We start from the raw sequence: 18066 nt of genomic DNA, 5'->3' as shown, positions 1-18066 counted from the left end.
GACAATGCTGATGGAAAAGAGATACTCGGTCGATGTGTTCAGTACATGAATCAAACACACACTCACATTTAAATGTATTTTAATGTTATTCGTGTTTATAACCTTTACAGAATAGTGAATCAAAATGATTGTTGTACATGATAGTTATAGATTGGTAGATAGATATAAAAAGAGATGGAGAAACCAGTATCTTCTCGCTTGTGCTGGCAGTTTGCCTTATGTGTTTTTATGTATTTTTATAGTTTTACTCGCAGACTTTGGCAATAACTAAAGTTGGAATCTCATAGAAGTTGTTTTCATGTCATCGTTTCTACCTATCAGTTTTCTGTTTCTCCCTAAAATGTTTGAAATCAAAGTAGTAGGAATTCGGTTTATTTTCTGTTTAAAAGTACACACACTCGACGATGTTAAATAATAGTTTTAATATCGAAAATACAAGTTAGTAGTAGAGAAAGTGTTTGGAATATTACACAGTCTGGTTCGTGGCAGAACCCCCCCCCCCCAGCAATCTATTATTAAAGACAGTTGCTAGAACATTTCTTCATTCTTGGAGCAGTTACTGTTTTTGTTATTTATTTTGTGTTGTGGTGGAAGAAGAGAATATTACTAATTAACCCAACACCTTTTTGTTTTTGCTTCTTTAGAACCTGGTTTGTTGTTCACTGGAGTATTATATTATATACTAACTATGTTATATTGAAATTCTCATTTCTAGTAAATATATACCAATACCTTTCTGTTTCCAACAGCTGATTCAAGATGGAACAGTTTACACATGTGGAACTTTAGTTGTTGCTAACATGGCTATTTATTTTCATAGAATAATTTACAAAAGAAAGAAAGAAAGAAAGAAAACTAGTTTTATATCATGGAGAAAATTAAAGGTAAAATTGAATAGCATGGATTTTTGCCTACGTGCTCACGACTGGCATAATACTTTTAGAAGACTACATAACTGTTGTTAGTATTAACGTACTTTACCATCATTTGAAGAGTGAGAGACGAGGAGAGAAAGAGAGGTTCTAAGTTGCAGTTTGAAAGTTATGATTAATTCTGGCTGCTATTTTTAAATACACCCTCCCAAAAACCGATGTTTGGGTGATGACTAACGTTTCATATTAATTTCGTTAGAATGTTTTGGGTTTTGTTTGGAAAATATTAATTATTTTTGATTTTCAGTAGATATTCTGATATAACGGCAAGAAAATAGGAAATGTAGTTTCTTTGTTTACGATATCATAGTAATGTTAAAATTTGTTTATGAACGGGATATGAATGCGAGAGTCTGCAAGGAAGATTATTAAAACTATTGAATGTATGGATTCTCCCCTTCCTATTATTCTGTATAGAACCCCCAATCTGCCATTCCTGTTATTCCATTTATAGGACAGGGCAATCAATAATGGAAAACTTACACCGATAGTGTCAATCACTCGAGCTATGTAGTAACTCAAACTGCTAAAAATAACAGCTAAATCTCTTAGATCACATCCCACTGTTTTAGAAAAGAACACATTGGATAATGTACTCCCAGGTGAACTTTATGTGGGGGAAAAACGGATTGGGATAGCTTTGTTCATAGACCCTACTCGATCAGGACTGACGAGGCTAAACAACGACAAATTACTTTAGGTTTCATTCTTCTCTTCAGTTCAGATATAAATACCATAATTGATGTGTTTCAGTAAATTTTGTTTTTCCTCTGGTATAGATGAGTAATATAGTAGCGTCTATTGCCAACTGGGATCGATTTTTGTTGTTTAAGGGGAGGCTTCATACTCCCTATTAACAATTACAGTACCACCCTGCATTGTTTTATTTTCAGTCTTTTTATAAACTGTTCCCTCCATTACACCATACATCCTACGTTACTAGGTTTTATGGGAATTGTATAGACATTATGCGATGGGTAAGCGCTGCATCCCCCCCCACCACCATATACACATCATCCTTGGAGGAGGAAGGATAGCGGCCCCTTCTGTTCATCTAATTGAAACTTTTTCATTTAAACAAAGTAAAACGTAATCTTTTTAAAATTTTGCTCTTTATCACAGCATTTCGTCTTTGTAACCGTTCTCTTTCAATATCCCCTACTTCAAGGATAATAACTACTTAAGTATGTTTGTTACAGTTATAGCTACCCTTTCTGCAATGAGATATTGCAAGAAATTTGAGTTGCTTAGAAAGTAACCCAATTTATCTCAGTATTAAACCCCTAACTGCATCAAGATTGCTGCTAAGGCACTCAACATAGATTGAATAGTCATGGCTACAGATGCTGATCTCTAAGTTTCACAACTACCAACATATGATGCAGTGTAAAGTGCTCTAGATTATATAACTGATGAGATGCTTGATAGTGTACAGACGTGAATTAAGGTTATGGTGACTTAGCTATTCATACTGCCTTGAGTCAATAGACTATATTGAGAAAGGTACCTTGTTTTAACTAGTTATATGAGAGGATCAATATAAGTACCTCAAAAAACAAAAAAAAAAGGTGTAGCTTATATACTCAAGAGAGAACTACTGTGAGCATTATAACGTGAATAGATGGTACATTTTTTTATAGATAAGTGTATAAATATATTAAGTGATGTGTAAGTTAGAAGTAGAATGACAAAACATGAATTAGATTTCATACTGGAATATATTATTTCATCTACGACAAAGAATCAAGAGATACAAAGTTTCTATTCTTTTATTAGTTTTATTCATTGGACTGCAGCCATGCTGGGACATCACTTCTAAGTATTTTAGTTAACCATATCAACCCTGGTAGTTATTTATTGATATGTTTATTGAATGGTTATCTTTTGATAAAGAAATGCAATTTACACATGACTCAGTTTCTACGAAGCAATTATAAATGAATCTGTCATCAGTTTCAACAATGAGTTTTACAGTTGTTCAATCAACTGATTTGCTTACGCATTGAATTACAGTGCAAGTGGCTGAATATTCCACTGACTTGTGCATTTATGTAATAGCACAGTATGTTTGGACCATCCAACAAGCTTTGATATAGCTTCTATCTACTCAATTTCACTTGCAAGACTTCAGTTGACTTAAAACTATAGTAACAGACACATACCCAAGGTACTAAGACAAGATCAAACCCAAGGCCTCATGATTACAAACCAAACTATTAACCACTGGACCATACCTGCTTCCAAATTATATAAATATACATCTTCTTCAATCCCTAGCTGGTGACCAGATGGAGTGGCTGTCCTCTCAACCAATGCATTGCTGTGGGTGTCATTCCACACTTAGATGGTGTTATTCCAATCCATCGCACTGACCTTGGTGTGCTTGAGGTCAAGGTATTGTGACTTCAGGCCTTCCTGAATTTGTTTTGCCCATGTCTTCTTTGGTGCTTTGTGCTGGACTTTCCAGTGAGTGAGTTGCTTCTGTCACAAAAGTTGGTGTGGTAGTCTTCCAATGCTCATCTTGCAGACATGGCCAAACCACTGTAGCCTATGCTGCCTGACTTGGTCTTCAATGGTGAACTGTTGCTGCCATTGTTCTTGGATGTTGTTTGAGATTCAGTTGTGTAGAGGATCTGAGGAAGACACTACATTTGGGAAACCTCTAGCTTTGTTCAGGTCTTGTTTGAGCATGGTTCAGGTCTTTGCACTGTAGAGGACACACAGACCCAGTGTGCACAAAACATACACACACACACACACACATATTGATGGGCTTCTACTCAGTTCCCATCTACTAAATTCCACTCACAAGGCATTGGTCAACTCAAAGATATAGAGATGCATTGGTTTTGAATCAGGGACCACAGTTGCAAAATGAACATCTTAACTGCATTGATATATCTACACGAATGATTGTTTTGTTTTTGAATTGGATTTATAAAGTTTCATCATAGAATTGTGTAACAGACATGATTTTTGAAAGGACATAGCCAGCAAGAGGAAATGGTTGAAACTGAAGCAGCAACCTCAGTTTGCTAATTCTAGAATATATTTACTAATATCAACATTATGAACCGTTCTTCTCAAATGAAGAAGTTGGCAAATCTTTAATTTTTTTACATATACATGGATGAAGTAGCTAAATTAGTCATCAACAATCAATTTCTCACAACTGAGCCAAATTTTTGATGCTTTGAGTAAAAACATTTTATATTCAAAGCTAGTGCACAGCATTCAAACTTTAATTTAGCTTTTCAAACACGTTTGTAAATTAAAATAAGGTCAATATTTTGATTTGCAGCACCAATACTGCAACTCTGCAGCCATACATCCCATATTATTACAAAAATGTTTGCCTTTTAAATAAAAATTAGCGTTGTGTCAATGCTACATGGCTAATGTAAAGCATAAGACAATGAACTTGTTATAATTTATCTCTTTCTAGATATCAACTCCCCTAAAATGCATAGTAGGCTGATAGTGTAACATGGAATGATTGAGAAAAGGGGTTAGTATGATGCAATGGGAGATATGATATCTAGCTACATAGTCCATATGAGCAGAAGTTTTCTAGTAGCAATAGAATAGGCATAGAGAGGAGACTTGTCAATGAATCAGAATTTATAGTGCATTGGTGAGTGAGTCTTTCCTGATCAGTTAGTCAAATGGCCTTCTTTTGAATGCAGCATAGTATATTAGTGTGCATAGCAACAGTAATCCACTTGGTGGTTTAACTGAGCTTTACAAAGGATGAACAACTTATCAAACCTGAAGAATTTCCTGGTTCTGAAGAAGGTTCTCTTGATTTGATATCATCTGTTGGCTATTATCTATAGCAGTTGTTCTTGATCTTTTTGACTTCGCAACAAACTGGAGGTCAAATAGAAAATTGTTTTGCAAGGAAATTTTAAATAAAACTATTTCAAAATAAAAAATTTAGAAAACAGAATACAGAAAACTGTTTTCAAGATGTTCAAATTTTAGTATAGATTTTTTTAAAAACCCATAAATTATATTTTTAAAATCTACAGTATACCTGTATACTTCTTGTAGTGCACTGTAGCGCATTTTTAAAAAACTTCTGATTTATAATCTTTAACTCCTCTTGCTGAATTTCATACTTATATATATTTTTGTTTATTTTTCAGAAAATAAAGGAAAATTAAAAGAATACTTTGGTAAACCAAGAACAAAACGACCTACAAGAGAAGTATATCAGCCAGGAATAACTCGTCTCAGTCGTCGTACAGAAAATAAAGGAGAAGAAAGGTTCAAGAAGTCTACATCTGGAACTGATGGTTTCACATCTGATGATGAGAGTTATCGAGACAGTAAAGACAGCAGCATGGAGAAGGAGATTGACAGCATTGCTGGTACTTTAAACACGTTCTATGTACATGGCTCAAACTCCTTACCCAGAAAAACCAGTCAACTTGCCTCTCAAGATCCAAGGAAAACATCAACATTAACCTATAAAAAACCTGAGATTCCTAGGTATATTCCCCGTGCAAAGTTGATTGAGCAGAGCAGTAAAAGTGACACTAAAACTGATGTTGAACAGAAAGAAATACTCTCTAGTTCTGGCTCTAACCGAAAAGTAGATATTAAACATGATTTAAACAAAATGGTTGTAACTGTTTTAAATGATCAATTAGAGGGTGGAGGTGGCGGTGGTGGTCAGTCACGTAGAAATAACAGCCAGTTATTAAACTTACAGTTTCACGATAAGGCAGATGGCCATTACAGAGAAGAAGACTTTTATCGATCACCGAAACATCGAGGGTCCCTTGATTATTCAAGAGAAAGTGAAGCTGAAGCTCCAATCAGTCCTGGTGCCAGAATGTGTCGCTATAAATTTGAAGGAATGCGGAAGAGTATTGATTTTTCAAGAGACGATGACTGTGATTCTGTAAGTAGCCAGAGCCAACGACAATCAAAACGGCGCTCTTATACGAAAACGAAATGTTATACTTCTCAATATCGACGGCAACGTACTGGCAGTATCAGCAGTGAATTTAGTGCTGCTAGTGATGCTAGCATGGAAGATGTCAATGGAGGTCAGACTTTTGACTGGGATGAGGATGTTGAGCATCAAATGTCCAAGTCAGTGCATGAAGAACTACGAGAAGGAACTCAGAAAATTCAGCAAATGACTGAAGACATGCAGAACATGGATTACTTAGGGAAGCAGCCCAGATGTGGTGTAGTGGAAAATCGTCGTGTACGAACCGAGAGTTCAGGTAGTAATTACAGTGATCAGCTTTCGCATGTGCGTAGCCGTAAACGAGATCGGCGTAGAAGCTCCAGGCACTCGAAAACTGAAAGTAGAGACTCTAGTATTCAAAGTAACCCATCCAAAGAATATGAGCCTGAACGTCCTGGAGAAGGTTCTCGAAAGGGCAAAGGTCGTGGTAGAAGGAAGAAGACCACATATGAGTCTAGTAAAAACAATGAACAAGAGAATGACTTAAGAAAACTGGGTATCAAAGTAACATTTGGTAAAAGTGACCGTCAAGTTGAAGTCAACCAAGCTGCTAACGGTAAGTCAGGAGAGAACAAGAACTCTGAGAAAAGTTCTGCTCCTCGAGGTGGTGGTATAATACACTTACCACATAATGTATCAACTGTGCCAGATCATCAGGGCCACTTTGGTCCTCAATCTGACACAGTGCAGCCTTCCTTGGCGCCAAGGAACATGCAGTCTCGGCCTAGAGAACAAGGGGGTGAGGCAAAAAAGAAACTCTTTGACCCCAAAAATCCTAAAAAGCCCATTATTATTAAGAATTCTATATTAAAATTTTACGATACCTATGAGCATTCTGACTCTGTAGATGCTTATCCTCGAAACTTACCTGTCTTCTATTCTGATTCTAATAATCCTGATGGTACCACTTACCGTGGTAGTCCATCAAGTCCCCATTCAGACCCCTATATTTCACGTTTCCACACACTACCTAAGGAAATTGGACTTTCTTCTGATGATATATTTAACCAGGATTCCTGCTACCAAAAGTAAGTATAAGTTACTTCAATTATATTGTTATGCCTATTTTTCTCTATCATCTGTCTCTCTCTCTCTATATATATATATATACATACACACACACACACACATGCACACACAGAGATAATTGGGTTTTTTTTTTCTTTTATTTTTTTTACCTAACATACTTTGTATTTCATCTTCGCTACAATATCCAATTTTTTCTATGCTGGTATAAGTTGAATAGATCTGCTTTACAGCACATCACTACTCTTCTTACTTCCTTGTTATTTTGTCTGCCAGACCAAACATCCTTAGACCTGACTTCCCTCATTCTGTCTTTTTCTTCCATTTAGACTTCTCACTGATAGTACTTGTCACTTTTTCACCCAGCACTCTTCATTAGATTCATTATCTTCGTCATTTAATATCTGTATTCCATGCTGGAATGAGTTGGAAGCCTGAAAGCTGTGTTGGTTTCCAACGTCTACTTTAGCATGGTTTCTTCACCCTTCTTAATGCCAACTACTTTACAGTGTACTGGGTGCTTTTATTTCATGACACCAGTATTAGTGAGGTCACCAAGTAAATCACAAAACAAGACCCTTTGACAGTAAGGATGCAGTATTGAGGGAAGTGGCTTTGTGCTGGGTATTGAGAGGCTAAAGTATGAAAGACGGACAGGAGCTAGTGCCTTGCTTCAGAGCCGATACATGGAAAGAGAGGTAGAATGGTGGAGAGCAGGTACCAGGGCATACCCTCAAGGAACAAGAAGGTAGATGATCAAGGATGACTGGGTATGGAAGTAGGTTTTTGAGAATATGAAAGAAGAGTGACAGACGGTAGAGATTAAGACAGAAGGGAAAGCAGTGAATGGTGAACATGGATAGTGGAAAGGGCAATGGTAAGTCTCAGTTTGGGGGGATGTAAGGAAAATAGGAGTGGGTCATGGAGGAGGAGGTGAGGATAAGTGGTAATACATAAAAAAAAGTAGAGGTCAATTAAGATAGTTACCACCACCCTGCTCCAGTATTTCTGATGATATTTTATTGACCCTGAGAGGATGAAAGACAAAAATCGACCTTGGCAAGATTCAGACTCGAGATGTAATTAAATACTACAAAGTCCAACATTCCATTGATACTTAAAAAGAAAAACGAAAAACAATAGTATTGAAAACAAAGCCTGTTTTCAAGTTCTCTATGAGCTAAAAGCAGTTGTCAGTAATTAGATATTAAAAAAATTATAGAAATAATTGTGGCAGAGCCATTATAGTAATTTGAAAATTGTTTCAAAAGTGTAAAATTCAATTTCCATTTATTTTTTGAGATTTCTGTGAACAGGTAGCAATGTTGTGATGAAAAATTTGACATCTCATAAAATAAAGTGAATTTTACAGTGTATGGGTTTTTTGATGGTTAAAATGGCTCTTCTGCAATGGAATTACTTCAGTCACATGCTAGACAAGTACAGCTCCAAAATATAGCGAGAATATTGTTAATCTTGATATCCAGCAATTCTGTATTATTTTTCACTGAGAATAGTTTAACGACACAACACATTTTTGTCAACTTTACACAAATTATTGTTCTAGATAGGATTTTTATATACTTAGTCAATGTCAAGACAAGAGACCATGGAACCAGTTATGCCACAGCTGAGGAAGATCACATTAACTGCCAAACTAGTAATATTGGGGCTGCTGGACTTGTGTCCCTCTCATATTCATCTTGTACCATGAGGGTAAGCCCCATTGACTGTCTGTCTCTCTATGTGACTAAGGAAGTCATGTACCCACTTCTTCAGTAAGACATCTGTCCCAGGCCTTCTATCATACTTTTACTTCCTTCACTACTATACTCCACTGAGTTGAGAGAGCTTGTCTTGTGAGTACTTGGTGATGCCATTAATGCTGGTGCTACAAATAACTACTACATTCTGCAAGTGATTTGTGTTAGGAAGGGCATCCAGCTGTAAAAATTATGCCAAAACAGATATTAGACTTGATGCAGTCCTCTGGCTTATCTGTTCCAGTCGAACCATCTAACCCATTCCATCCAGTATAGAAAAAGGGACATTAAATGATTATGATGAACATAGCACACAGATAATTAAATCAGATTAAATGTCATTATAGTATGTGGAACTCAAAGTGATGATGAGACGAACAACATAATCTTACTAGCATCATTGGTTCCATGGCATTGACCAAATATATAAAAATTCTATTTAGAACAACTGTTGGTGTAAAGTTGTCAAAAAAGAGTGATTAAATTCTAAAAAATATAAGGAGGGTATTTCAAAGACATTTTGTCAGATTGGTTCTAAAATCCATGTGATTTTTTTTTTATTGTTGTTATGTATAACTTTTAAAAATTTCCTATCTCTGAAGATTAACATGATCCAGTTTGGAAAAATAAATATTGATATGTATGAATGGAGATTAGTGTTATAATTGCAGAGATGAAACAGTTAAATATATTGAATTACTTACTATAATCACGTTTTCAAAGCTAGTCATTCGCCTTGTAGTATTTAACTCAATTCACTGAACTAAATGGAAATATAGCTATCATAGTAACATAAAACACATTGGCTGTGAAGTACCAGACAATTGACTGTTTTGCTACAGTTACAGTTACTCTTTTCATTGGTTCACATTTACATACAATTGTCTACTATATAAAAAAAATTCATTCTTGTCTAAGTTTTTGATCATACATTCCACCCATGCTAAGAAAATGAGTGCAGAATATTAGTATTGTGTGATTAAGAAGTTCCCTTTTTAAACTACATGATTTCCAGTTCAGTCCTGCAATGCAGCACTTTGAGTAGGTGTCTTCTGCTATAGTCCTGGATCAACCCATTCCATTTGAGTGAATTTGATTGTTGGCGACTGTACTAAGCCCAACATATTTGCATATATATATATGTGTGTGTGTGTGTGTGTGTGTATAAAGAATAGGTGAGAGCTAGATATGTTCAATATAGAAAACACATGATTGTGCTCAAATGAATTTGTACTTAAACTCCAAATTCTTTATTCAGGGCAAGGTCCATAGCATCAAGAATGAACATAAGGGAAATCCAAATCAAACTCTTATGGAGGAAGTAATACAGATGAACATAGGCTTGATTATGTATTTTTTGTGCTCCATGCATATATATATATATATGTGTATCTTCATCATCATCTAACGTCCGCTTCCCATGCTGGCATGGGTTACACAGTTTGACTGGAACCAGTGAACTGGAGAACTGCACCAGGTTCTAGTCTGATTTGGCATGGTTTCTACTGCTGGATGCCCTTCCTAATACTAATATATATATATATATATATATATATATATATATATATATATATATATATATATATATATACATATACACACACACACACTTGAAGGTGCATGGCCTAGTGGTTAAGCTGTTACACTCATGACGGCTAAGTTATGGGTTCAGTTCCCTGATTGGGCAACACCTTGTGTTCTTGGACAAAACACTTTATTTCACATTGCTCCAGTCCCCCTTTCAATCAGGGGAGAAGGGGAGAATGTTCGCCTGCTCACCTAGCCAGTAGGGTGGCGTCATTTGAAGGCTAAAACAATGCAAAGTGCATCGTGACCAGCGATGTATGACAACACCTGGTAGCCTGGTCGGTCACATGACCATATGTATAATATATATATATATATATATAAATAAAGCCTAACTATGTTTATCTGCGTTGTTGTTGTTGGCACTCCGTCGCTTACGACGTCGAGGGTCCCAGTTGATCTGATCAACGGAACAGCCTGCTCGTGAAATTAACGTGCAAGTGGTTGAGCACTCCACAGACACGTGTGTCCTTAACGTAGTTCTCGGGGATATTCAGCGTGACACAGTGTGACAAGGCTGACCCTTTGAATTACAGGCACAACAGAAACAGGAAGTAAGAGTGAGAGAAAGTTGTGGTGAAAGAGTACAGCAGGGTTCGCCACCATCCCCTGCTGGAGTCTCGTGGAGCTTTAGGTGTTTTCGCTCAATAAACACTCACAACGCCCGGTCTGGGAATCGAAACCGCGAGACCGCTGCCCCAGCCACTGGGCCATTGCGCCACCACTTATCTGCATTACTACTGCCATATCAACTTAATTTGGATTTCTCTTATGGCCCCTCTTGGTACTGTGGGCTTTGCCCTGGATAAGAATTTGGAGTTTAAGTTTGAATACATTTCAGCATTATTATATGTGTGTATGTCTGTATGAAACTATTTCTTCATTTTCTGAAAAGCAACATTTTGGACTCTCAATATTTTTGCATAATAGCAACTATATATGTGTGTATGTGTGTGTGAAAAACCTGTATGACAATTAATGGAAAGAACAAAAGATAAACTTGGATAAATCCATATTGTCAGCCAGGTTTTTATCTGGAATCATTACAATTCTAACACTGGAAAGTGTTAGGGTAAGAAACAAAACAAGATCAAATCTTATGGTTGAGAACACATAGGGTGGAGATGTAAAGCTGGGCGGTGGGGGACCTGGACAAACAATTTTATCTTGTTTTAGTCATTGGTCTACACTCATACTGGGGCACTGCTTTGAATGGATATTAGTCCAACAAATATACTCCAGTACTTCTTTAAAGTCTGGTACTTAGTCCATTAGTCTCTTTTGCTGAAGCACTAAGTTATAGGGGCATTAACAAACCATTATCAGTTGTCAAGCAGTAGAGGAACTGATACAAACACCAAGACACACAAGATGGGTTTCTTTCTACAAAATCCACCCACAAGGCTTTGGTTAGTCTGGAGCTGTAGTGAAAGACATTTTGCCTAGGTGTCACACAGTAGTACTGAATCTGAAACCATGTGGTTGGGAAGCAAACCTCTTGCAACAGAGCCTTGCCTGTGCCCACAAAGTATTAAAGAGAAAGGTGTCATTTGACTTGAGATAGAAACAAACAGAAAGGATGGTTGCATAGAAGGAAATTAAAAAGAAAAAAACTTTTGACTAAATGCAGTCTAATGCAGAGAGAGAAATATCAAACATATGTGGTTAGTGTGAAGATTGCAAGAAGAAAAAAGGTGATAGGCAGGAGTTGTGGAACCAGCAGGAACAGGTTATTTAAAAGGGAGTAGGTGAGGGTGATAGAGAGGGCAAGGCAGTATGAGTCACACTAAGAGAAATAAATCCACTACAATGAAAATTATGACTTTGTACACTAGCTCTGGGCTGACCAAAGCCTTGTGAGTGTGTCTGGTAGATGGAAACTAAAAGAAGCCCATTGTGTGTACGTGTATGTTTACTTGTCTTGACATTGTGTGTTAGTTGTAAAATGATTGTCACTGTCATACAAACAGTGTCATTCATTTCCAATATTCCTTGAGAACATGTCTGGCCATGGAGAAATGTTTACCTTGCTTGGAAACAAGTGAGGGTTTGTGACAGGAAGAGCATCTGGCCATAAAAAATCTGCCTCAGTAAACTGTCTAACCCATACAAGCATGGAAAAATGGATGTTAAAATGATGAAAAGAACTAAAGACAGACCAAAGTTTTGGGGATTCTTTTGTCTTGGTGCAGTCAACTTAGCTACTCTAGTACTGGGAGCATATAATATATACTCAGTCTGTGTTGTGAAGTAGTTAGTGAGAGAAAAGGCATCCAATCTTCACTTGCTTTCAAACATTGGGCAAGTTATCAAAACAAACATAAGTGTGCTGCCTATATAGTAACATTGTTTATGCAACATGCAAACAATGTCAAGACAATGGGAAGACACACGTACACATACAAAACAGGTTCTCTACAGTTTCTATCTGTTAGTTCCACCTCACAAGGCACTAGTCAGCCTACCAAGGCTGTAGCAGAAGACAACCTGCCCAGAGTTCCACTGAAGGAGAATGATCTTGAAACTATGTAATTGTGAAACAGACTTAACCACAGTCCATGTCTGTATTAATACACACACACACACACACAGTTGCCTTGATACCAAACAGTGCAAGCAAAAATGATAAAAAGCAGTACTCAGTACATATGTAAATGTATGTGTGTATGTACACACACATTCATTACATTTTCATCTGTAGGATACAATCCTCAGGACTAGCTCCAGCCCAAAAGTACATAAGGCTGTTGATACAGGATGCTTTCTTAATGCTGGGCAGTTATTTCATGGGTTCATTTACAGTGAAACGAAATGTTATATACTTAAAATATCTCAAATAACTTCTTGCTAGAAAACTCAGCATGTTCACACTATGAACACCATCTTTTGTGTTCCTGTGTTTTATATGTATTCAATATTTCTGGGGTATTTTTTATTGTCTTTAGTTGTTCTAATCATACATCTCCTGCCCCAACACACATGAATGGGTAGTAGAAATGTTGGATTCAGAGAATCAAATGACATTCACAGTAAGATCCCCATTCAGAATCAGCTATCAGTTTATGTAGTAACCAATTACTATGTAGTATAGTATTGCGTGTCTGTGCAATAGAAACCTATGATGCATCCGGTGATCTGAGGAATTAGCTTTCTTTATTTGCATCAATTTGTGACTATATAATTGTATAATGCTGAGCTAACCATGTTGTAAACATGTACATATAATTTTATATACTGTAATCAAAAAATACTATATGATAAAGCTTATTAAATGGCTGTAATCATATGGCAAAAAATAAGTCTATATTCACCTTTCGCATCTCCTCACTTTACGTTGTCCCTTTGTATTGATCACACTATTAGATGTTATACGCCACAGTTCACAATGTGCTTCCAGTTGTTTCTTGACTGTGCCATTCTTTTCCATCTTGGCCCAAATTGTTTAACTAAATCATATTCCTATCATTGTGGAAGCTTTCTAAGTGGCTTTTTCCAGTCTCTTGATTACCACTCAGCAACTGCACGGATCCACCTGTTGTCGGCAACCTTTTGACATGTCCTGTCCAGATCATGATCACTCTGTTCTCAAATTACTTTATTTTGGGTATGCTCTCACAGTGACATTCCTAGTACAGCTCTTATGGTCCTTTCTGTTGCAGCCAGTCTATGTTCTTCCTCTCTGTATCTTCCGCCTGTATCTTGCTTGTGTATGAAAGTGCAAGTAGGAATGTGCTGTTGAAGAGACTGGCACATAGGGCTTTGTTAAGCTTTGCTTTGAGCACATCTTTTATTGAAGTAAATACCTATCCTGCTGCCTTCATTCTCAAGACTTCTAACATCCATGTCTTGATGTATATTCACTGGGTATACGCCAAGTAAATTTACTCCTTTACTTGCTCAATTTCGTTGCTTCCCACCTCTATTCACGAAGAGCTGTGTTGCACCTCAACACCTTGCATTTCCAGAGATTTCAGCACTGCATTCATCTCAACACTATCAAAGGCCTTTTCATAGCCACAAAAGCAACACACAGAAGCAGCTTGTAATCTTTTGCTCATTGTATAAGCTGTGTTAGAGTGAATATGTGATCCATTGTCCTGTAGTTTTTTATGGAAATGTTTGCCCTCTTGGTTGCTGGTCATCCTCTGTGTGTGTGTGTGTGTGTGTGTGTGTGTGTGTAATATCAACTTGGCACAAACTCAGATCCTGCTTGGTTCAGTGTTCTACTAAGTTACATTAACAAACAGTTACTTGGTCAATTGTAGTTTATTTAAACTAATTTCAGTAATAAGTTTGGATGTTTTAAGACTACACACTTAAATATGGCTTGTTGATTTTTATGTTTACACACACACACACACACACACACACACACACACACACACACACACACACACACACACACACACACACACACACACACACACACACACACACAAGGAGGTGTGAAAGATCTGGTTGGAAACCCAACCTTCTGAGTTCTTTTACAGGGCTTAGAAAAACTGAAGGACTACTGCAATAAGTGTGTGAATCTGAGAGGGGAACATGTTGAATAAAATCATAATTAACTGATCTTCCTGTATTTTCTTTTACCATATGCCAGAAACTTTTCAGCCCTCCCATATATATATATACATATATATATATATATATATATATATACATACACATGTACACATACATGTCTGTTTTCCATGTTAGACATTTGATGAATATATCTTATTAAGGCATCATTTTACAGCCAGATGCCTATTCTGTCATTTACCCTTCCCAACTTTTCAAGTAAGCAATCTTTTATTCTGCATTCTCAAAAGTGTAGAGCTAAGCCAGCTGTTGATTTGTAAACAACAGTGACAGCCTTACTATTTTGTAGCTCAGGAACTTTTCATGCAAAGTACACAGGATGTAAACATTATGCATAGATGTATAAACACAGACACATGTGCACGTGCACGCATATATATATATATATATATATATATAACAGGTTTCATACAGTTTCTACCTACTAAATCCATGTGAAAAACATTGGTCAGATAAAGATTATAGTTGTAGATATTTGCCGAAGATGCCATACAGTGGGACTGAACCTAAAACCATGTGATTGAAAAGCAAACTTCACCACTCAGCCATGCCCTCTGCCTTCCTAAGTATATGGCTATGTGGTAAGAAGTTTGCTTCCTAACCAGATGGCTTTGGGTTCAGTCTGAGTGTGGCACCTTGGGCAAGTGTCTTCTGTAGCCTCAGGCCGACCAAAGGCTTGTGAGTGGATTTGGTAAGCAGAAACTGAAAGAAGCCCATCGTATATGTCTATATGAATGTGTTTATGTGTGTGTGTCTGTGTTTGTGCCCCAATCATCGCTTGACAACTTATGTCGGTGTGTTTACATCCCTGTAATGTAGCAGTTTAGCAAGAGACCAATAGAATAAGTACTAGACTTCTAAATAATAAGTCCTTGGGTTGATTTCTTCAACTAAAAATCCCTTTAAGGTGGTCCTCCAGCATGGCTACAATCAAATAACTGAAACAAATGAAAGAATAAAAGAGTGTGTGTGAGTTTCGAAAATTAGACAGAAGATTGACAAAGGAAAAAACAGAAAATTCACACACAAAACATGGAAGTGCTTTTTCCTTGTTAGCTATCGACCAAAAAAAGTCATTACAATTTCACACCTTTAACAATCATCATCATCATCATCATCATCGTTTAACGTCCGCTTTCCATGCTAGCATGGGTTGGACGATTTGACTGAGGACTGGTGAAACCGGATGGCAACACCAGGCTCCAGTCTGATTTGGCAGAGTTTCTACAGCTGGATGCCCTTCCTAACGCCAACCACTCAGAGAGTGTAGTGGGTGCTTTTACGTGTCACCCGCACGAAAACGGCCACGCTCGAAATGGTGTCTTTTATGTGCCACCCGCACAAGCCAGTCCAGGGGCACTGGCAACGATCTCGCTCGAAAATCCTACAGGAGCCAGTCAGGCGGTACTGGCAACGGCCACGCTCAAAATGGTGCATCTCATGTGCCACCCGCACAAGAACCAGTCCAGGGGCACTGGCAACGATCTTACTTGGCTTGCCGGGTCTTCTCACGCACAGCCCATTTCCAAAGGTCTCGGTCCGTAGTCATCGCCTCGGTGAGGCCCAATGTACGAAGGTCTTGCCTCACCACCTCAGCCCAGGTCTTCCTGGGCCTACCTCTTCCACGGGTTCCCTCAACTGTTAGGGTGTGGCACTTTTTCACGCAGCTATCCTCCTCCATTCTCACCACATGTCCATACCAGCGCAATCGTCTCTCTTGCACGCCACAACTGATGCTTCTAATGTTCAGCTTTTCTCTCAAGATACTTACACTCTGACGGGTATTCACATTGACATTACACATCCAACGGAGCATACTGGCTTCATTCCTTGCGAGCTTACGTATGTCCTCAGCAGTTACAGCCCATGTTTCACTGCCATGTAGCATGGTTGTTCGTACGCATGCGTCATACAGTCTGCCTTTTACTCTGAGTGAGAGTCCCTTTGTCGCCAGCAGGGGTAAGAGCTCTCTAAACTTTGCCCAGGCTATTCTTATTCTAGCAGCTACACTTTCAGCGCACCCACCCCCACTACTAACTTGGTCGCCCAGATAGCGGAAGCTATCGACTACCTCTAGTTTTTCACCCTGGAATGAGATAGAAGTTGTTTCCTGTTTGTTTGCAGTCTTTATTGCACCTGAACATCTGCCACAAACAAAAACTAACTTGCTAGTTAACCTGCCTTTGATGTTGCTGCACCTCTTATGTGTCCATAGCTTGCACCGGGTACATCTTATAGAGTTACTACCTACTCCTTTTCTACATACTGAGCAGGGCCATATATATATAGTGTGTGTGTGTCATTTGCCATTTGACACCTTCTCTCTCTATATATATTACTTGAATAAACTAATATGAAACATATTTCTAAATGACTAAGTGTAAAATCATATTTATGTGATTTATCAAAGATTTCGAACTGGTATTTTGTGAAACAACTCTGAGGCAATCTTAATTCAGATATTGCATCAATGCATCCCCACCTTGTGAGCTAATTGGTTCACAATCAAATCTAGTATTTTAATCCTCTTCATGGACTGTGATATATTCAGATATTAACCGCTGAATCTTTGTTTGCTTGTCTGTACATGTTTATTCAAAGTAACCATAGTAGTGCCTGTAAGATTTGTCTTATTTATTTAATAAATCTAGTTAGATTAAAATGTTCCAATACATCTTTGTTTATTTTGCCTTTGGCCAGTTTTATTTCTCCAGTGATGAAATCATATTTTTTTCAGCTGTTGAAAATGTTTTGGTTTTTTTTTTGATATTTTTTTATGAAGCTAAAGAAAGAAGATTTCTCTTCACACCTTTGGTATTAAGATTACTTTTTAACATATATATATATTATTGTAAAAAATAAAGAACTTACAACACAGATTATACCAGAAAAATAAAATGACATCAAGTCAGAAGTGATTAAGATATAAAAATTATATAAGCACAAACATACATGAACATCACAAGATGTATTGTCTGAGAATTGATTTCACCAGCATCACCTAGTATTTTTCCTTCTCTATTTTTATCTTGTAAATACTAGCATGCTTTAGATAATCCAGTGTGTATTAGTTTCCTTTAGTCTCAGCCATTCTCATAAATCATTGCCATTTTTTTTACAACTTCCTAATTACCTTATATTATTTTAGCCTTCCTACTAACCATCAATCCAAAATATATTTTCATTTCAC

General features: G+C 37.3%; 1 protein-coding gene across 4 annotated transcripts in view; it reads left to right on the top strand.

Moving 5' to 3' along the window:
- The window catches only part of LOC106871483 (telomerase-binding protein EST1A), an 87077-nt gene that overhangs the window by 2309 nt on the left and 66702 nt on the right, over nucleotides 1-18066 (top strand). For all 4 annotated transcript variants that reach the window (XM_089353800.1, XM_089353798.1, XM_089353801.1 and 1 more), the window contains exon 2: nucleotides 5081-6944. In XM_089353800.1, coding sequence (XP_089209926.1) covers nucleotides 5081-6944 — 1864 coding nt within the window. The remainder of the gene's footprint in view (nucleotides 1-5080; nucleotides 6945-18066) is intronic.

This window comes from Octopus bimaculoides, chromosome 6, assembly GCF_046866305.1.
Source record: "Octopus bimaculoides isolate indiv1 chromosome 6, ASM4686630v1, whole genome shotgun sequence".
Taxonomy (NCBI): domain Eukaryota; kingdom Metazoa; phylum Mollusca; class Cephalopoda; order Octopoda; family Octopodidae; genus Octopus; species Octopus bimaculoides.
Note: the sequence above shows the minus strand (reverse complement) of the source record. Positions and strands in the feature narration are given on the sequence as shown.